The sequence below is a fragment of the Myotis davidii genome, unplaced genomic scaffold, assembly GCF_000327345.1.
Source record: "Myotis davidii unplaced genomic scaffold, ASM32734v1 scaffold64, whole genome shotgun sequence".
Classification (NCBI taxonomy): domain Eukaryota; kingdom Metazoa; phylum Chordata; class Mammalia; order Chiroptera; family Vespertilionidae; genus Myotis; species Myotis davidii.
The window spans coordinates 1,997,050-2,018,460 of record NW_006296226.1 but is presented as its reverse complement, the minus strand read 5'-3'; the positions used below and the strand labels follow the sequence as shown (position 1 = coordinate 2,018,460).

General features: G+C 40.6%; 1 protein-coding gene across 1 annotated transcript in view; it reads left to right on the top strand.

The window, feature by feature from the left end:
* Positions 1 to 3,457: 3,457 nt before the first annotated feature.
* Positions 3,458 to 21,411, top strand: part of IKBKAP (inhibitor of kappa light polypeptide gene enhancer in B-cells, kinase complex-associated protein) — a 56,887-nt gene continuing 38,933 nt past the window's right edge. Inside the window, exons 1-9 of the mRNA XM_006771145.2 lie at positions 3,458 to 3,618; positions 10,977 to 11,129; positions 12,685 to 12,766; positions 13,469 to 13,549; positions 15,853 to 15,938; positions 17,185 to 17,281; positions 17,891 to 17,981; positions 19,216 to 19,339; positions 20,526 to 20,619. Coding sequence (XP_006771208.1) covers positions 3,469 to 3,618; positions 10,977 to 11,129; positions 12,685 to 12,766; positions 13,469 to 13,549; positions 15,853 to 15,938; positions 17,185 to 17,281; positions 17,891 to 17,981; positions 19,216 to 19,339; positions 20,526 to 20,619 — 958 coding nt within the window. The 5' untranslated portion in view covers positions 3,458 to 3,468. The remainder of the gene's footprint in view (positions 3,619 to 10,976; positions 11,130 to 12,684; positions 12,767 to 13,468; positions 13,550 to 15,852; positions 15,939 to 17,184; positions 17,282 to 17,890; positions 17,982 to 19,215; positions 19,340 to 20,525; positions 20,620 to 21,411) is intronic.

Here is a 21,411-nt window from a genome sequence, read left to right as displayed (position 1 = left end):
GTGCCTCTGGGGGGGGGGGCCCGCCCCCGGGCCCGGCCCCCCCAGGTCCTGATGCCGGGAGCCCCGGGCCCGCACCTCGGCCTGGTGCAGGCCCAGGCGTGGTGCTGCGTGACCACCTCTGCCCTCGAGCCTTAAATTCTCTTTCTGCATGTTTGCCTCCGCCCGCGGCATTGGGCACGGGGAGGGCCCTGCTCCCCGGCTGCACCCGTACCCAGCCTGCGGATGCCTTGCAGGAGTGGGCAGAAGCGCTGAAAGCGAATCAATTAATGCGCCACAGAAGGCGATGGTTATCACAAGTTCCCAGACGGTGGCGGGTCCCTTCCCGGGTCTGGGACTTTTTCGTGATGCCCCCTGTTCTTCTCCATCTAATGTGGGGTATTATGTGGCCCTCTATACCGTGGAGGCAGGGACTCAATCATTTCTTGTCTGTATTGGAGCACTTACCCAGTTCTCATTCCATGTGTTGTTTTGTTTGTAATCCTCACCGGAAGATATTTTTCCATTGATTTTTAGAGAGGGGGCGGGGGGAGAGAGAGAGAAACATCTGTGAGAGAGAGACACATTGATTGGTTGCCTCCAGCATGCGCCCCAGCCGCGTCCAGGAGTGAACCTGCGCCCAGGTACAAGCCCTTGACCGGAAAAGGAACTGCGATCCTTCCTTGCGCAGGCCCATGCTCTACCACTGAGCCACACGGCCAGGACTCTTCCTGTGTTTGACGTAGGCCGCACACCAGTGATTGGGATGGACTAGGTACTTACTGTATAAAGTATTCAAGCTGTATACCGACTGACAGCCACGGAGGTAACCAGTGAATAGTTTAGAATAAAAAGTGTGAGCAAAAAAGTAGGCAGTTTTCAAGTTGGAACAGAGAGAGTAGAAGTGCCATGTTCCCAAATAGGGAAAACCTGTGACATCTGTGAGACAAGTACTTAACCTCATTTTCTTAACCTCATTTTCCAGGTTGCATTGATGTGTTCGTGAGGCATTCTTGCGGTAACATTAGGAGGTTGAAAATGTGGGTTTAGTATCCCATGTCGGGAGGGTCAGGGCTAGACGTTTCCATCTCTGTAGCATATTAGTCATCTGCCTGGTACTTGTAGTCAGTCAGGGGTTTCACAATTAGCTAAGAGACAGATGTGAAAAGGAGCAAGGGAAGGCAGTGGAGTTGTCAGAAATTTGGGAGATCACGATTGATCTCTAGAGTAGAGAGTTCTTTACTGCATTTAAAGACAGAATAGTGGAATCATCAAGGGCTGGGAGTTGGAGATTGCAGATGTAAAAGAAAGGGTACTAATAAGTTGGGGTCCTGGGGGAGTTTGGAGCATACTCCTTTGCTGTCCTTGCAAATTGTGCGGACACTTGAGAAGATAAGGGAGTCAGGATGATGGGTGTGAACATTCAGAGAAGTTCTTTTTGAGACTGGGAGAGTCGGGGAGGGGGAGAGGAATGATGCGCTCCCCTGGGCAGGTGGTTCTGGAAGCTTAGGGATTTGAGAACTCAGGTCGTTTGTTGCATTTGTCAGTCAGGGTCCAGTTGGAAAAGGTGAAATCACATTATTATTTGAACAGAATTTAATATGAAGAACTAGTTAAACAGTTGTTGGAGGAACAAAAAGCAAAAGGTAAACTGATGGAAGTAGCTACAACACTTAGCTAGGGCTGGGGATTATCATGGCCTAAACTTGGAGCAGAGGCTTTATAAAGCAAGGACTCAGACCTCTGGAATTCAGAGGAGGAGCCCTCTTATTGCTAGATTTCAGCCACCTGGAGGGGGCCTGCCTGGTTATTGCTGGTACCTCCAGGGTTGGAGGAGATAAGGCTGGTCAGGGGAGTACTAAAGACTGGGACCCAGGGCCCCTGAAGTTTGAAAGCCCATTGCTGGGGCAGCAGTGATGGGAACAGTAAGATAACAGGAAATAGTGCGTTCCTCTCAGCTCTCACTGCCTTTACCCTCCAGATTCGTATCCTTTGGTACATGGACCTCAGGGCTCCACGGGTTATTGGTGAATATTCACAGGGAGGGATATGAAGATATTTTGATGATCTGATCATGGCAACAGTAACAATAATAATTATTATTAGGTGAACCAGAATGAAAGAGCCCGGAAACTACACATTTGATCCCCCTCTTTTTTTTTTTTTTAACATATTTTATTGATTTTTTACAGAGAGGAAGGGAGAGAGATAGAGAATTAGAAACATTGATCTGCCTCCTGCACATCTTCCACTGGAGACGTGCCCGCAACCCAGGTACATGCCCTTGACCGGAATCGAACCTGGGACCTTTCAGTCCGCAGGCCGACGCTCTATCCACTGAGCCAAACCGGCTTCAGCACATTTGATCCCCCTTTTGTCTGTCCTTACCTCTTGCTACTATATCACCTGTTTACTCCCCTCTAGTCAGACATGCCAGGCAGTCTCTCATCTCAAATCTACCAGCCCTTTCAGATCTATTCCAGTGGTCATCTCTATGTTTAAAGAAAGATCAAGGATATAATTTTTATATGCTTTGGAAAGCCTAAACTCTCTGTGTGGAATTAAATTTAAAACCTTTATGGTATAATACAAGTTCAAATAATTTCTAGAAGTTCTTGAATATAAATATCACCTAAGCTTATAAACCATTGTTTACCTTGATTTTTTTTCTTGCTTCCACCATGCGTGGTTTTGCCTTTCTGTTAAACCACATTTTATGTTATCCTTCATATTACACTTAACATTATCTGCTGCGTAGGAGGATTACCTCATCTTTTTCAGTGTCATATGTATGAAATGCCAAGATGAGAGAATTCTTTTTAGAATATGGTGGCTTTAAGGCCATTGTGGTTTGTGTAATTGCCACTCCTAACATAACTTAGGGATTTCCAATTATAAACTTTAGAGGGATCAGAATATAAATACTCAGCACATTAATATTTGTTTCCCTCTTACTTAGATAATATACATTAAAGCAAGTCTGATTTTGCCAGATTGAAGTAGGTTACCTATTTATCCTTCTTTTCTCACGTTACTATTACACTGGTAAGAACCAGGCCAGGAAAGCTGAATTACATGAAGTAATTATGTCAAGTCATTAAGCAACTCAAACATTGCTTATCATTTTGAAGTAAACTGTTGTAATTTTATCGGTCTTATTTTCCCCCTGAGAACAGTACATCCTTATATTCTACTTTTGATTTAAATTTTAACTTTTTTAATGGAAGTATATCCCAGTTTATATATAAATATACCTAGTGATATTAAAGTAATTTCATTCCAGATTTTCTTCAAATATTTATATGGATTTCACATGGTTTTATAAATCTATTGGATTATAAAGTTATCCTTATATTCAAAAATAAAATGTTTTCCCATTCATTTTGTTCTTTCAAATTTACTGAGGAATAACTGATGTTAAATCTTTTTTTGTCTTAGAAGTGAGTGTTTTATCAAGGGATATTTGTACTTTTTTTCAGGAATAGCTTCACCATGAGAAATCTGAAGTTACTTCGGACCCTGGAGTTCAGGGATATTCAGGCTCCAGGGACACCTCAGTGCTTCTCTTTCCGAACTGAGCGGAGCACAGTGCTCATTGGCTCAGAACATGGACTGGTAGAAGTGGACCCTGTCACAAGAGAAGTGAGTTACTGATTGAGAATGCAAGCATTTGGCATGACCGCTGACTTGTTTTTTTCCAAACTTGCTTCCCCCAGATAGTCTTTAAATAGTACTGAATTTTTATATTCCTAAATGAGAACTCCCTTTGTTTTACAGTGATGTCATAGTAGGTGTAATTTAAATAGTAACCTATCTTTTACTTTGCTGCTGTTTTAAATATGAGTTGGCAAAACTGTGACCTCATATTTTATGTGGGTACCCTACTTTTTACCCTCTCTACCTTGTAATTTTTTGTAACAGTGGTTCTCAACTAGGGATGCAACTGAAAATTGCCATTTTAAAACTGTTTCAGCCTCCATCTCATACCAATTAAATCAGAATCTTCACTCCAGGATCTTGAGCGTGTGTGTGTGTATGGTGGGTCAAAAGTAGGTTAATGGTTGTTTATATGGAAAATAATACAATTAATAAATAATAATACAAGAATAAACTCTGGACAGAAGAAAGATGGTGGAGGAATAGGAGATCTTTCTCCTCCCTCCTCCCAGAATCTAACTAGAATTAGAACTACAGTGGGAAATATTCACCCTGAAATACCTGCTTTAGACAGAGGGAAGAGACTCTTAAACAAGGAAGGCCAGAAACCACCTCTAGACTTGTAGGAAGGGCAGGGTTGAGAGAGGCCTTTGGTTGAGCTGTCAGTAGCCATGGGCCAAGGGTGAGGAGGGTTCCCTGGGAGAGAGGCTAGGACAGCTAGAGAGTTGAGCCACTGGGCAGTAGCTGCCCACACAGCAACCGGAGGTGCATAGTGTTAGGTGCTTCTAACAGTCAGAGCGCTGAGCAGCTTGGCAATAGCCACCCACGTAGCAACCAGCGCCTGGCTTCTATCAGCCAGGGAGCCAGAGCTCAGGAATTCAGTGCCCAGTCTCTCACCCAAGTTTTGTTGGAGTGGGAGGTGCATGGTGGAGTTGCCTGAGGAGAGACAGGGGTAGAAGTGGTTGGGGAGCGTGGCAGGGAGGACAGCTGCCGGGATATCTGTGCTGTCCCTCCCATTCTTCCATATTACAGCAGTATTTCTCCTGAGACGCACAAGCCCCTCCCTATACCAAAAGCCTGGGAAAAGGCAATTACCCCACCCCTTGGGATACAGCTCAGGAGGCAGCAATCTCAGGGAGCATCAGTGGCTGACTATCTTGCATGAATATTCCCCCTGTTTTCTTTCCCTTTTCTTCCCCTTTTCTAGTATTACTTAATTTTTATTTTATTATTAGTAGTAGTAGTATCTTTTTTGTTTATTCTTGTTGTGTTGTCTTTTCTCTTTCCTAATTCTCTTTTCTTTGGGGTTGTTTTTGCTGTTGTTGTAGGGTTCTTTTGTATGTTTTGTTCTGTTCTGTCAGCACTTGCCTGGCATGGTCAGGCTTGAGCATCACAGTTATCCAGCCTGAGAGGAATCTCACCCGTAAATGGGAAAACAACGGTCAAGACCCAATTACAACAGAAGATCCCAAATCACAAAAGGGTCACTACTAGAGCATGCAGCTCAGTAGTTTAGGGAGTCTGCACCACTGGGTCCAACAGGACATTTACTACAAAAGACCACCCCTGCTAAGACTAGAGTCATAGCAGGTATTTTAATACATAAAAACAAACTCAAAGGTACAGCTTAAAGGGGAAGACAAAGAACCCTTAAATGAAAGAAAAGGAGGAATCTCCAGTAAAAGATCTAGAAGAGATGAAGGTAAGCAATTTACCAGACATAGAGTTCAGAGTAATAGTTATAAAGATGCCCAAGAAACTTAGTGAAAACTAAAAGGAACTTAGTGGAAACTATGTCAGCACGAAAAAGACTATAGAAACAATGAATAAGAACCAATTGGAAATGAAGCACATTGTATTTGATATCAATAGTACACTGGGAGGAATTAAAAGCAGGATTGATGAAGCAGAGGATTGAATCAGCAATTTGGAAGACAAAGTGGAAAGACATTCAGAGAAACAAAAGGCAAAAAACATTTAAAAAGCATAAGAAGAAGTTAAGGGAACTTTGGGACAACCTGAAACAGAACAACAACTGCATTGTTGGGGTACCAGAGGGATAAGAAAGTGAGCAAGGGATGGAGAACCTGCTTGAAGAAATAATGACAGAAAACTTTCCTAACCTGGTGAAGAGAAAAGTTACACACCTTCAGGAAGCACAGAGTGTCCCAGTCAAGAGGAACCCAAAGACCCACACCAAGACACATCATAATTAAATGTTAAAAGTGGCACTAGCCAGTTTGACTCAGTGGATAGAGTGTTGGCCTGCGGCTAAAGGGTCCCAGGTTCAATTCTGGTCAAGGGCACATGCCTGGCTTGTGGGCTCAATCCCCAGTGGGGTGTGTGCAGGAGGCAGCCAATCAATGACTCTCTCATTGATGTTTCTATCCCTTTCTCTATCTGAAATCAATAAAAAATATTTTTTTAAAAACAAAAGCCATAAGAGACAAAGAAGGTCACTATATAAGGCTAGATGGATCATTCCAACAAAAGGATATAATCCTGTTAAACATAGGCACCCAATATAGGAGCACCTAAATATATTTTTTAAACTGGACACTGTTAAAGGAGAGATAGACAACAATACAGTCATAGTAGGGGACTTTAACACCCCATTGACATCACTGGATAGATCTTTCAGACAAAAAATCAACCTGGAAACAGTGACCGTAAGTAATGCACTAGATCAGATGGAGTTAATTGATATTTACAGAACATTTCACCCCAAAGCTGCAGAATATACATTCTTCTCAAGTGTACATGGAACATTATCAGAGATAGACCACATGTTAGAACACAAAACAAGTCTGTACAAATTCAAGAAAATTGAAATCATGTCAAGCATCTTCTCAGATCATGATGGCATGAGGCTAGACATCAACTACAATAAAAACACCCCAAAACATTCAAACACATGAAGGCTAAAGAGTATGTTATTAAATAGTAAATGGGTTACCAATGTGATCAAGGAAGAATTTAAAAAAATACTGGAAACAAATGAAAATGAACAAAATCTAGGGACACAGTGAAAGCATTCCTGAGAGGGAAGTTCATAGCATTACAGGCCCACCTCAAGAAGCAAGAAAAAGCTCAAATAAACAATCTAACCCTACAACTTAGAACAATAAGAAAACCCCAGAGGAAGTAGAGTGAAAGGAATAATAAAGATCAGGGTGGAGCCCTGACTGGTTTAGCTCAGTGGATAGAGTGTCGGCCTGCGGACTGAAGAGTCCCAGGTTCGATTCCGGTCAAGGGCATGTACCTTGGTTGTGGGCACATCCCCAGTGGGAGGTGTGTAGGAGGCAGCTGTTTCTCTCTCATCGATGTTTCTCTCTATCCCTCTCCCTTCCTCTCTGTAAAAATTCAATAAAATATGTATTAAAAAATAATTAAAAAAAAAGATCAGAGTGGAAATAAATTACATGGAGGATAAGTAAACAATATAAAAGATCAATGAAACCAAGAGCTGGTTCTTCAAAAAATATAAACAAGATTATCAAAAAGATAAAAAAGATAAACACCTTAGCCAGATTCATCAAAAAACAAAGAAGTGCTGGCCCAAGTAAATGAAATCAGCAATGAAAGAGACGAAGTAACAACTGATGCCACAGAAATACAAAGGATTGAAAGAAAATACTATGAACACCTATATTCCAACGAACAGACAGCCTCAGTGAAATTGACAAATTCCTTGAAACACAGTATTCTAAAACTCAATCAGGAGGAATCAGAAAACCCTGAATATGCTGGTAATAACTAATGAAATTGAAACAGCAATAAAAAAAAGGAAAACCTCTCAGCAAACAAAAGACTGGCCTGGATGGCTTCGTAGGTGAGTTTCACCAAACATTCAAAAAAGAACTAACACCTGTTATCCTCAAACTATTCTAAAAAATTCAAATGGAGGAAGGCTTCTAAGCTCCTTCTATAAGGCCAGCATTATCCTAATTCCAAAACCAGGTAGAAACAAAGAAAGAAAATTAGAGTCCAATATCTTTGATGAACATAGATGCTAAAAGTCTAAACAAAATATCAGCAAACCAGATTTAGCAACACATTAAAAAGATTCACCATGAGGAGGTGGGATTTATTCTGGGGATGCGAGGCATGTACATTATTCACAACTCAAATGTGTTATGTCACATAAACACAATGAAGGATAAATATCACCTGGTCATATTGATAGACTCAGAGAATGGATTCGACAAAATCCAGCACCCATTTTTTATTAAAAACTCGGCAAAGTGGAAATAGAAGGAGCATACCTCAAAATACCAACATAATAAAAGGCCATATCTGACAAACCTACAGCCAACATCATACGCAATGGGCAAAAACTAAAATACATTTCCCCTAAAACCAGAAACAAGACAGGGTTGTCTGTCCACTTTCACCGCTCTTTCTCAACATAGTACTGGAAGTCTTAGTTACAGCAATAAGACAATAAGAAAAAATAAAAAGCATCCAAATTGAAAGAGGTTAAGTAAAACTGTTATTATTCACCAATGACATGATATTGTACATAGAAAACCCTAAAGATTATACCAAAAACTACATTTATTTTTGCAAAGTAACAAAATTAACATCCAAAAATCAATAGCATTTTTGTACACCAATAAAGAACTCTCCGTAAGAGAAACTTAAAAAAAATCTCATTTACTATTGCAATGAAAAAAATAAGAAACCTAGGGAAAAAATTAACCAAAAAGGTAAAAATCCTATACTCAGTAAGCTATAGGTAATTGAAAAAAACAAAACAAAACAAAACAAAAAACCAGGAAAATACAAACAGTAGAAACATATACCTTGTTCATGATTGGAAGAATTGATCATTAAAATGCCCATACTACCCAAAGCAATCTGTAGATTCAGTGTAATCCCCATTAAAATACCTTGTGCTTATTTCACAGATCTAGGACAAATATTCCAGAAATTTATACAGAACCAAAAAAGATCTTCAATAGCCACAACAATCTTAAAAAAGAAGAACAAAGTTGGAGGGATCACAATACCAGATATCAGACTATACTAAAAAGCCAATGCAATAAAAGCAACCTGGTACTGGCACAAGAATAGACATATAGAGCAGTGGAACAGAGCAGGGACCCCAGAAATTAGTCCAAGCCAATATGGTTAATACTTGATAGAGTAGGCAAGAGCATACAAAGGAGAAAAGACAATCTATTCAATAAATGGTATTGGGAAAATTTGACAGGTACATGCAAAAAAAATGAAACTAGATTATCAACTTACACCATACACAAGAATGAATCCAAAAGGGATAACAGACTTAAATGTAAGTTGCAAAAACCATAAAAATCTCAGAAGAAACCATAGGCATCAAACTCAGACATCTCAAGTAGCAGAATTTTTGCTGATAATATCTCGTAGGGCAAAAGAAATGGGGGAAAAAATAAGCAAATTGGACTATATCAAACCAAAAAGTTTCTGCACAGCAAAGATATCACAAAATGAAAAGGGAGAACATATTTGCCAGTGATATATCCGGTAAGGCGTTAACTTCCAAGATATATAAAGAACTTATACAAAAAAAGGAAGACAATACAATTTTAAAATGGGCAAAAGACCTGCATAGACACCTTTTGCAAAAGGGACATACAGTTGACCCAGAGACATGGAAAAATGCTCAACGTCACTAATCATCAGAGAGATAAAAATGACAGTGAGGTACCATCTCTACCTGGCAGAATGGCTACCATAAAAATCAACCAATGCTGGTGAGGATGTAGGGAGAGGGGAACTGTAATGGAAATGCAAGCTTGTGCAGGCACTATGGAAAACAGTATGGAGAATCCTCAAAAAATTACAAGTGTAACTGCTGTTTGACCCAGCGATCTCATTTCTGGGAATATATTCTAAGAATCCCAAAACACCAATCAGAAACAGTATATGTACCCCTATGTTCATAGCAGCGTTATTTACAATAGCTAAGATCTGGAAACAGCCCAAGTGCCCATAAGTAGATGAATGGATAAAAAAGCCATTGTACATTTACACAATGGAATACTATGCAGCTGTACAAAAAAAAGGATCTTTTACCCTTTGTGACAGAATGGAGGGACCTGGAGATTATTATGCCAAGTGAAATGAGCCCATCAGAGAGAGACAAATATCATATGATTTCACTTATATGTGGAATCTAATGAACAAAATAAGCGGATCAAAAATAGGTCCAGAGACATGGAAGCATGGAACAGACTGGCAGATCTCAGAGGGAAGGAGTGGGGGGAGAAGTGGGAAGAGACTAACTAAAGAACTTGTTATGTATAGCTTATGGATACAGACAGTAGTATGGTGAAGGCCTGGGGTAGGGTGGCAGCCAGGCACATGTGGAAAATGGTGGGACATCTGTAATACCCTCAGTGTTGTGGCCAAAGATAAACTGAGTGGGGGGGGGGGGGAGAAGAGTAGGGGGGGGGGGGGGTGAAAGGATTAAGTAAAGACAGATAAGAGAATGAAAGCTGGGTCTCGGTGAGACAGCGCCAGCGCCCACAAGCCGTGTCTCTATTTTATAGCAGATGCCACGAGGCAAAGTAGGGGCATGATCACATTGTTTACAGCATTCTCTTGAGTTCCAACCCTACTCAACTACATGCACCTGAACTCTACCACAAGGCACGTGGGGTTATGTGTTTGGACCATAGGTTGAAGCTTACAACCACAGCCGTTGGCTATGATTGTGCTGGGTGGGCCCTGCCCTCTAGCTGGGACTTGCACGTGGCAATGAGAGGTTCCTGTCCTTTCATTAGTCTGAGGTTTGAACCTGGCCAAAACACCGTAACTGCGCCCCACACCTCAACAATAAAAATTTAAAAATAAAATTAAAAAAAGAATAAGCTGTTTCATGTACTCAACTGTAAACCTACTTTTGCCCACCCCTGTATATATTTAAAAGCTATTTGGATTGATTCTAATATCTTTCCTTAATTATATTTTGCTACTAATGTATTTTAGGTGATTACATTCTTAGTCCCCTTCCTCCATCGATAGAAATCTTAGAAAACTATAGTCAGAAAAAGAAAGAAACAGAAAGCCATAGTTATTAGCTTTATATTTTATTGGATATTTTTTAAGAGACCAGGCTTTTTGCTTTTATTTTGTGTTTGCTTATCAAAAAGGTTGCATTAACTATTTTTCTTGTTAAAGATAGTAGGGTTATGAGAGTCCTTAAGTGAAAGTTTGGATTTTTATCTAGAAAAATTTTTTTGAAAGCTTTTATATTATAAAAGAAGCATTAAAAAGCATTTTATTTCTGGAAATGTTGTGAATTGTTCTTGTAAGTAGATTGGCTTAATTTGCTTATGTGTTTGTTTTGATGGAAGGTGAGAAATGAAATTTCTTTAGTGGCAGAAGGCTTTCTCCCGGAGGATGGAAGTGGCCACATTGTTGGTATTCAGGACTTGCTGGATCAGGAGTCTGTGTGCATGGCCACGGCTTCTGGAGATGTCATACTGTGCAATCTCAGCACGCTCCAGGTAAGTGCAATATTCCTTGTGGAGGAAGTCTCAAGCATCCTCCAACAGGACTTTCTTTGCATAGAAGTTTAAAAATTCAGGCAATGTACTATTTAAGCATTTTACAAATTACAGTCATTGCAATATATATTTCTTTACCAAAAAATTGTTGGTTTGGCTTCAGCTATCTTTCAGGATTCTTCTAAAACCCAGTTTTGTCTACTGCATTTGTTAATCAGAACAATTACAACCTGGCCATTCTTGTGTGGTGTAGTTCACCTCTTATCAAAATCTGATCCTGAGTTTAACCTATATTTCTCAATTAGAAAGTCTTTGAAATATTTATGATTGCCAAAGGAGATAGATTTCAACCGTTAGCCTCTTTCTCTACTCTAGCAAAAGACTGATTTCTGGATTTCTATCCTTACCTTTTTAACAGCCAGAGTTTCACACTAAAATAGTCTAAGTCTTTTTAAACGTCTTTGATTACTACATGAGTTGTGATCTCTTTAACATTGATTGTGCAATGAGACTTACAGTATTACTAATAATATAATGATAGTAGTAGCAGACATTTAGTCAATGTTTACAATGTGCCAGGCACTTTGTCAAGTGCTTTTCAAGCAGAATTTTATTTAATATTCGCTACAATCTTATGAGATAGAGTGTTTTCCGATTCTTTAGAACTAGAGGAAATTGAGGCACAGAGAGCTTAAGTAAGTAGGCCAAAGTCATACAGTTTTCAGAGGGAATATGAACCCTGGCAATCTAAATCTGATACCTTTGCTTTTAACCATTGCATTTAGTGCAGTAATAAATCTTACTTTCAGTTTATGGTAAGAAACTTAAAAGACATCAAGTACAACTTAAATAGTGTTTCTCACATTTAAAAGGTACCCTTTTATTTTCAAAACTTTCTGTAGCAATTTTTCCTGATTACTGAGCTCCTCTTGTCTATTCATTTAATTAAATGGTGCTAATCCTCCCTATTTGTGGCTTTTCAATGCAAGACAGAATCCATGTTCTTATTGTACCTTTCATATGTGTTTCCCAAATTCTTTTTAGCCTCTTCCCTCCCCCATCATTGTGTGTGTGTGTGTATGTGTATGTGTATGTATGCCTTATGCTCTACTTGCAGCTGTTATTTAATTGCTCTTTTTTTAATTTTGTGCCTCAATATTGCATTTCCCCTGATGTCTTTTTCCTGGCCCTATTATCACCCTTCAAGGCACCTTTCCAGAAAAGCTTTCCTGAACTCCTGGGCCACTAGTGCTTTCTTGCTCTGAGTCTTCACTTAATTCCCAGAAACCTGAATGATAGCTCTAATCCCACTGTAGAGCCATCTTTTCATCTCCTTTGTGAGATAACTCTGGGAGGAATGGCGTGTCCATAGTCACGTCCACTTCCTGTGCCCTGTGTCATGCCTAGTCTCTCAATACCTGATACTGAATAAATGTTTATTGAATATATTCACGGTTGTGTGTTTTGTTTTTAATTATTTTGATTATGGTTATAGTAAATTTTCACTGAGACAGTGGGGTTTTAATCTCTCTTACTTTTTTTCTGTCTGTCTCAGCTGGAATGTGTAGGGAGTGTAGCCAGTGGTATTGCAGTCATGAGTTGGAGTCCTGATCAAGAGCTGGTGCTTCTTGCTACAGGTAAACTTGTTATTGATCTCATCTGACTTTTATAAAACACTAGAGGCCTAGTGCATGAAATTCATGCACTTCAGGGGGTCCCTCAGCCCAGCCTGCACCCCCTTGCAGTCTGGGAGCCCTTGGAAGCTGTTAGTCTGACATCCTTAGCGCTGCCACAGACCCGCCACCGCCGCTGAGCTCGCCAGCCGTGAGCCTGGCTTCTGGCTGAGCAGTGCTCCCCCTGTGGGAGTGCAGTGACCACCGGGGGCAGCTCTTGCATTGAGTGTCTGCCCTGTGGTGGTCAGTGCACATCAGAGTGAGTGGTTGAGCGACCTTAGCATATCATTAGCATATTACACTTTGATTTGTTGAATGGACAACCGGACCCTTCGCATGTTAGGCTTTTATTATATAGGATGGCTCCTAATATCTCACAGGGTTAAGCTGTGTAGGTTTCAAAAATTTTCTTTGAACAATTATACCAGTGTTACAATTTAGAGAGGACTTTTATGTTAGCTTTACAACATAAATAGCTGAGAATAAGCATCACGTCAAAAGCTCTTTGCTTTTATGAGAGTCAAACATTTAGAATGAATTCTGTCTGTACTGTTCTGACTATAAACTCCTTCACACCAGCTCTGTAGCTTCCGGTGCCATTGTAACTTATGGAATGGCAAATTTGTTGTATGAAAATGAAATCATTCTTGTTTGTGCCCCTTCAAGGTCAACAGACTCTGATTATGATGACAAAAGACTTTGAACCGATCATGGAGCATCAGATCCACCAGGATGATTTTGGTGAAAGTGAGTTTAGCTTTGTTTGAAATGTCTTATGATCCGAGTTCCACTCAAGTTTGATCATTGTCTTGCGCACTAATCTCCATGTCATAGCCCAAAGGACTATAATGTTTGAACTTCCATTCATTAAGTGTCTGATTGCCCAGTTCCTTTGACCCACTTCTGATCTTGAAAGGCATACTTCAGTGCCTCTCCCTGTCTGAGAGTTAGCTTTGTCAATAATCTGGGGAATAGAAATCTATGCTTAGGGTCATCTTGATAATTGTTGCTAAGGAAAGGGATTATACTAGCTAGACCAGTGATGGCGAACCTTTTGAGCTCAGCGTGTCAGCATTTTGAAAAACCCTAACTTAACTCTGGTGCCGTGTCACATACAGAAATTTTCGGATATTTGTAACCATAGTAAAACAAAGACTTATATTTTTGATATTTATTGTATATATTTAAATGCCATTTAACAAAGAAAAATCAACCAAAAAAATGAATTCACATGTCACCTCTGACACGCGTGTCATAGGTTCGCCTTCACTGAGCTAGACAGAGGTGGGGAACGTCCAGCTATGGGCTGTATAAGGCTGCAAAATCATTTGGCCTGGCCCTGCCAAGACATTAGGAATGAGTTAATGTTTGACCAAATGATGTTATAAATATCCAAATGGCCCTTGACAGAAAAAAAGTTTCCTCACTTCTGAGCTAGAATGAGAAGGGCATTTCTGGGGTACAACTTTGGGGAGAAAACAGGAAAGATTTTTAATTTTTGCTGAGGTCTAATTTCATGCCTTCTTATTCCACCAACTCTGAGAAGTCATTTAGAAAATGGCTACTCATTTATTCATTCAAAAGTAATTTATTTGTTCAGTAATAATTTTGGGGTCGGTATGAACCCAGCAGTGTAGGTGCTGTAGAGAATTTGGCTTTTCTCTTAAGGAGTTCCATTAGTTCACTGACAACTAGGGTAGCATAAAGGGAGGAAGGGAGTAATGGAGAGGGAAGACTTCACAGACGTGGCTACTGCAGTTGGTCTTGGGTAAATGAGGGGGGAGGAGAGGGAAGTGGACCAAACAAGTGAATAAACACCTTCCAGGGCAAGGTGTTTCCCGGAAGCCTTTGACACATCATAACTTTTTCAGACAACTGTGAATACTTAAGCATTGATGGTTGGCAGGACGTGAATGTGGAATGAAATAAACAGGATGGATGTTGATTACGTTTGGTAGGAAGGGAATTTGAACATTGAGTTACAGATGATCAGCCATTAAAGGTTTTGATGATACAAGGTTGAGTGATTGGTGCAGAAGGAAGAGGAAGGGTGACCTGGCAAGAGGTTGCCATAGGAATATAGGTGAGGGATAAAGAAGGTGGGTGGTGGGGCCAAAAGAGGGAATAAATTCAGGAAACATTTGATTCTCAGTGAGGATGGAGTACATTTTTTGGAATTATCTGAGCAACTCTTTTGGAATATGTGTTCATGGTTCTCTCCTGCCCTAGCCAGTTTGAAAAATACCAGTTTAGAAAGTACAATTGTAGGCTTTGGGTATGTAGGTGAAGAAGAACGTTTAATGCAGTGGTTCTCAACCTTCCTAATGCCGCGACCCTTTGATACAGTTCCTCATGTTGTGGTGACCCCCAATTTCATTGTTACAAATTGAACATAATTAAAGCATAGTGATTAATCACAAAAACGATACGTAATTAAATATATGTGTTTGCCAATGGTCTTAGGTGACCCCTGTGAAAGGGTCGTTTGACCCCCAAAGGGGTCGTGACCCACAGGCTGAGAACGCTGGTTTAATGGGACTCCAGCCTGAAGCTCAGATGGTGAGAATAAAGGTACCAGGATTTGAGAGGGAAGGTGGGATGTGCTGGACTGTAAGGTGTAGGTGGTGAGTTATGTTTTTGGTTTGTTTCAGGGGTACATGGTATCACTATGTGCAGTAGGCAAATATAAGGGGCCAAATCATTGGCATGCAGGAATCTTTACAATCTTGGGAGTAGGTGAAGTTGCTCAGGGAGCAGGTATGATCCTGGATGAGTGCAGGATCTAGGTTGGGTCTCTGGGGCGTTCAGCTTTGAGGACAATCGTAGAGATAGATAGTAACCAGCACGCCTTTGCTTGGGAAGGTGCCCTGGGCCTAGCTAATCCCACCTACTTTTTCATAATGTTGACTGCTGGTCAATTTATTGAGAGGTCTCAGAGCACCCAAGTAATTACAGTCCCTAACTTCTTGAAACCAGCAATGAAACTGCTTTTATTTAATTTCATTTAGCTCACTGGTTTTCTTGCATGTTCTCAATCATTTGTTCTCTAGACAAGTTTATCACAGTTGGATGGGGCAGGAAGGAGACCCAGTTCCACGGATCAGAAGGCAGGCAAGCGGCCTTTCAGGTGCAAATGGTAAGGTTGATCTGATGGATAAAGACGCTTAGAGGCTAATAAGGGACAGATGTCTTGTGCTTTTTAGTAAAGCTGACGATGTTCAGAAAACCTCAGGGAATGAGTCATCCTAGGAAGATCCTTCTTTTTTAATGCCAGTTGCTTCACCTTTTTTTTTTTCACTGTATGGAATAATTATAACCAATATTCAGTGTAAAAAATAAACCACAGATAGAAATAAAACACTTCATGTATCTCTTCTTGATATGCAGAAGAACTGTTTTTGTACTTTCCTACACATGTAGATATTAGATTTTTTTCCTGATTTTTCCTTTTGGATGAAACTTACTTTCCTTCATTCTGGATACATTTTGAAGGTAGAGCTACAAGATTTATTAATAATAGATCAGGTGTGGGGTGTGAGAGAGTGGAATTGAGGATGATTTGGGGCTTGAGCAAATGAAAGCATTGTGTGTATATTATATGCAGAAATTTCCATGAACTGCCCTTATAGGATAAATGAGTCATGTACTGCCTGCCAGGTACATTTTTCATCTTTCATTATTTCTAGCTGCATTTTGTGAATCGTATTTCATCTCTTAATCCTGCACCTGAGGAAGTTTGTGTTCTCTACCATAGTTTCGTTTCGCCTAGAATGAATCTGGTTAGGCTGCCAGTGTATTCCCTGGGGAGCAGAAGGTGGCACCATTCTGACTTAACCTGTCACAGGAATGGATGATGGCTGCTCAGGCGGAGTGTTCCCCAACCCCGCAAAGTTGGTTTCTGTCTTGAAGGCCATCAGGATTGAGATGCAGGTGGCACTGGACTGTGTTCATCATTGCTGCTGCCTTTATTACCTCTGGCTCCACTCTTCTGTGCACTGTTGTGAAGCTTACACAACAAATAGAACTCTCTCTCTGTTCTGTTTATATTTAGACAAACAACATTTATTTTCTTGTTGAAGTTACCTGGTAGATTCCTCAACTCATTGGTGTTAATATCTCGATTGGTAGCTTGCTTCCTGTTGCTTGAAGGCCATTTTTTTTAATGCCCAAAGAAGAATTTTGTTTTGTTTGAAGTTCTTTTCTATTAGTGATTTCTGCATCTAAGGATCCTTTCATTAGAAGAGTTCCTGAGGTTTCTGTGGAGCTGGTTTTTTCTAGGTAGCTTAATATCATATGAAAGATTGACATTCAATAGCCTGAGGCTTGTTTGATTCTGGGCCATTTAAGGCCCCCGTGACATTTGTCTTTCCTCATCTCTTTAGATTGAGTCTGCTTTGCCCTGGGATGACCAAAGACCACAAGTCACCTGGCGTGGTGATGGACAGTTTTTTGCCGTGAGTGTTGTTTGCCCAGAGACAGGTATGGAAATAAATTGTGTTAAACAGACAAACAAACAAAAAGTTTATCTTATTAAATTCAGGAAAGTTTATTCTCTCTTTTTTTAGGTGGTACTCAGCATTTTAAAGATATTTTAAAAATTGATTCTTAGAGATAGAGGAAAGGAGAGGGAGAGAGAGAGAGAAACATCAATGTGAGAGTGAAACATTGATCTGCTGCCTGCTACACAATCTCCACTGGGGATTGAGCCCACAGCACAGGCAGCCTTTTGGTGTATGAGAATCCAACTGGCAACATTTTGTTGCATGGGATGCCGCCCAACCAACTGAGCCACACTGGCCAGGGCAATTTTTTCTTTCTCAGTGAGAATTTTCTTTTATTACATAAAGATATACTTTAGATGTTAATGAATTTAGAACTAAGAATTAGAAGAGTTCTTTGAGGCTATTTTATCCAGCCTCCTCTGTGTTGGACACAAATTTTTACCAAGATTAATCTAATTTGTTTGTAAAACTATGACAGTTTTTGTTAATAAGGGGGATGTTTGAAAAGTTTCAGTTTGACAGTACTTATCATAATGCTTTAAGTTTGTTTGTTTGTTGTTTTGTTTCCTCTGTACCTACTGCATAGGGGCTCGGAAGGTCCGAGTGTGGAACCGTGAGTTTGCTTTACAGTCAACCAGTGAGCCTGTGGCAGGACTGGGCCCAGCTCTGGCCTGGAAGTGAGTGGGAGAAGAAATCTAACTCCTTCCTCAGAATTTTTGGAACTGAGGGTGGGGGTAAGGGGAAGAGATCAACCAAAGGACTTGTATGCAAACATATAAGCCTAACCAATGGACACAGACAGCAGGGGGGTGAGGGCATGAGTAGGGGGATGGGGAAGCAATTGGGGGGGTGGGATAAGGACACATATGTAATACCTTAATCAATAAAGAAAAAAGAATACAAAAAAAAATTCTTGGAACTGGGGTAGAGGTGGTATCTATTGAATGTGGGTGTTTATATAAAACAAAAAGAGAATTACTTTTTTTCATTTGGCTGTAAGCCTGTATGTTTTTTTCTTTTTTAGTTTCCTGAAGTCTGACTTCAATTTGAATAGTAGATTCTGAGTTTCTTCGCAGATCTCACAATTCCGAGGCTCATACGTTTTGTAGGTTATAGGCAGGGTCTCCATGAAGCCATTGTATAAAAGAGAAAATGGTGCTTAGGAGGGAAGTCGCTGTATGCACAGCTCTGTGGGCAGTGGGGCTCTGGTGAGGACTAGGGAGAGGGCTTCCTCTCTGTGCACAGTCTCCCACACCACGGGAATCTGTTTGCATGGGGAATGTGCAGGGTGTGTCCAGCCTGATTCTCTTGGCCCTGCACCCTTTTGTGGCCACAGCCTGCTTGTGACTGTGGCTGCCCTTAATATAGAGGATGTGTCCCATCCACTGTCTCAGTAGCATCTGCTATATGCAAAGCCACGAGGTCTGTGGGTTTTAGATAGCTCATTTCCCACCAGTATTTGAGTAGCAGTTGGATGATAGAGCAAAGAGAAAAATGTATTTGAATTAAAACCTAGAGATGAGGTGATTGAGAAGTCTTTACAAATCCTGCCTGAGCATGGAATATTTGCTGAAGTTATCTACTTGAAGGAGAAATAGGTTATGGTGTTATGGACATTATACATGCAATGATTTAAATAAAGTATTGGCTTTTTAAAAAGTCACCCAAGTGCCTTCTAAATCTGAGGCTTTGGGGGCAAGTGGAGGCTTTGTGCAAATTAGGAAAAGGCACTCTTTCTCTGGGCAGGCATAGTCTCTCACTAGAGTGACTGCTTACCTAGTGACATGGAATTTGAAACTTCCTTGGATGCTTTTTGTTTTTGCTGAAAAAAATAATTTCTCCTGATTTTATCTCGTTAAAAGCTAGCTGCATGTACTTTGGGGCCTTCTAACACCCTCTGTTTGCTTTAAGGCCCTCGGGCAGTTTGATTGCATCCACACAAGATAAACCCAACCAGCAGGACGTGGTGTTTTTTGAGAAAAATGGACTTCTCCATGGACAGTTTATGCTTCCTTTCCTCAAAGATGAGGTGAAGGTAGGTGCCTGAGTTGTTTCAGAATCAAATTTAGGGACTTTCCACAGCTATAGAGAAGGTTTATATTGGATATGGGCATGTGTGTAAATAGAAGCTCCCGTGTACGTAGTAATAGAAATAGTGGCTTCTTATAACTAAGTTTTTTTATGGGGTTTTTTCTTCTTAAAAAACGAGAAATTCTTTTTCTTAGAGATTTTTAAAGAAGAAATGGTATTTCTTTCCCACCCTACATAAAACATGGACAAGAAATAGAAATGCTAGTTTTTATTGTTTATTTTGACAAAAGTACAATTCTTCCAGCAATAAAGATGCCTTTCATTCATAACATTGAAACCTTAAGCAGCGTATGTACCATTAGGATCTTTGTTGGAGCAGATACACATCCAATGGTACTTTTAATTAAAGACACTAAAAGTGGAGAGAAGAGGTGGATGACCTCCCATGTACCTATTATTTGTAAGATGCCAACATTTTGCAAAATTATTTTATCCACCTCTCTCTGGCCCTCACACACAAACACACATTCACACACATTTTTATTTTCTTTCCTAGGGTTTTTTTTTTTAATTGTAGGAAATGTACTTTTAATATTTTTTTCTAACAGTTAAGAACATTTTTCTTTAAACAACCATAAGTAACCACAATTACATTATCATAGATTACAAAATTAGCAATCATCCCTTAGTATTATCTAATCCAGCCGTGGGCAAACTACGGCCCAAGGGCAGGATCCGGCCCATTGGGCTGTTCTATCCGGCCTGTGGAGCCGAAAGAGAGGAGGGTTCTCTTGCTCTCCCCTCCGCTCCTTCACCAGCAGCAGTGTTAACATGGCAACGTCGGGAAACACGGCCGCAGCTCCTTCTTCTGAGTCCAGTTTAAGAACCCATTGTGGCCCACCCCTGATCCTTAGTCCATAGTCAGATGTCTCTGATTGACTAAATGTCACTTGCATTTAGTTGTTAAATCTCTTTTAATCTTTAAGCATAATGCATTTTCTAGAGTCCTCTGCATATGAGGACAGACTACACAGATTTGTTTAATGACTCTGTAGGTTAATAATTTATAGCTAGGGCTCTGCTCCAGGAGAGGATTGTTTGGTTTGTGAGAGCAGAGAATTCTGGTATCATAAAGATTTTGAAGTAAATACATAGTTAAAGGACAATGACAGGTCTGTTTTCCCTACTAGGTCAATGACCTGCTCTGGAACGCAGATTCCACTGTGCTTGCAGTTTGGTCAGAAGACCTTCAGAGGGAAGAAAATTCCACTCTAAAAACCTATGGTAAGACAGCACTGTTTCAGCCTTTTGCCCCATAAAATATAGTTGTAAGTAGATGTGGAGTTGCCTTTATCCCTTCTACTTAGTCCTGCAGTGGAATAAAAGTTGGTGGAGAGGGGTAGGTGGAGATGGGCCAGTGGTTAGGTTTAGATTATTTATGGTTTCAGTCATGCCTCAGTCACGGGTCTTTAGAGAAACAGAATCAGGGCAGGCCAACAGGCTGGCAATTCAGGTAGGACTTGATGTTTGAGTCTTATCTGAAATTTATAGGACAGGCCTGCAGTATGCAGACGGGCAGGATCCTACTTTACATTTTTGAGGTAGAATTCCTTTTTCTCCAGGAAACCCTTGCTCTTTAAGGCCTTTAATTCATTGGATGAAACCTGCTCATTGTGGAGGATAATATGCTTTATTTAAAGTCAACTGTTTGTAGTAGGGCGAAATGGGTAAGGGGGATCAAATATATGGTGACAGGTGGAAACTAGAATTTGGGTGGAAGCACTCTACAGTATATAGAGATATCAAATTATAACGTACACCTGAAAAATATATAATACTAGAGGCCCGGTGCACAAAAATTTGTGCACTCGGGGGGGAAAGAGGGGTCCCTCAGCCTGGCCTGTGCCCTCTTGCAGTCTGGGACCCCTCGGGAGATAACACCCTGCTGGCTTAGGCCTGCTCCCAGATGGCAGAGGGCAGGCCCAATCCCTAAGTGCAGCCCCTGGTCGGGCTCAGAGCAGGGCCGATTGGGGGTTTGGGAGCCGCCCCATGTCATGCACGGAGCAGGGCAGATCG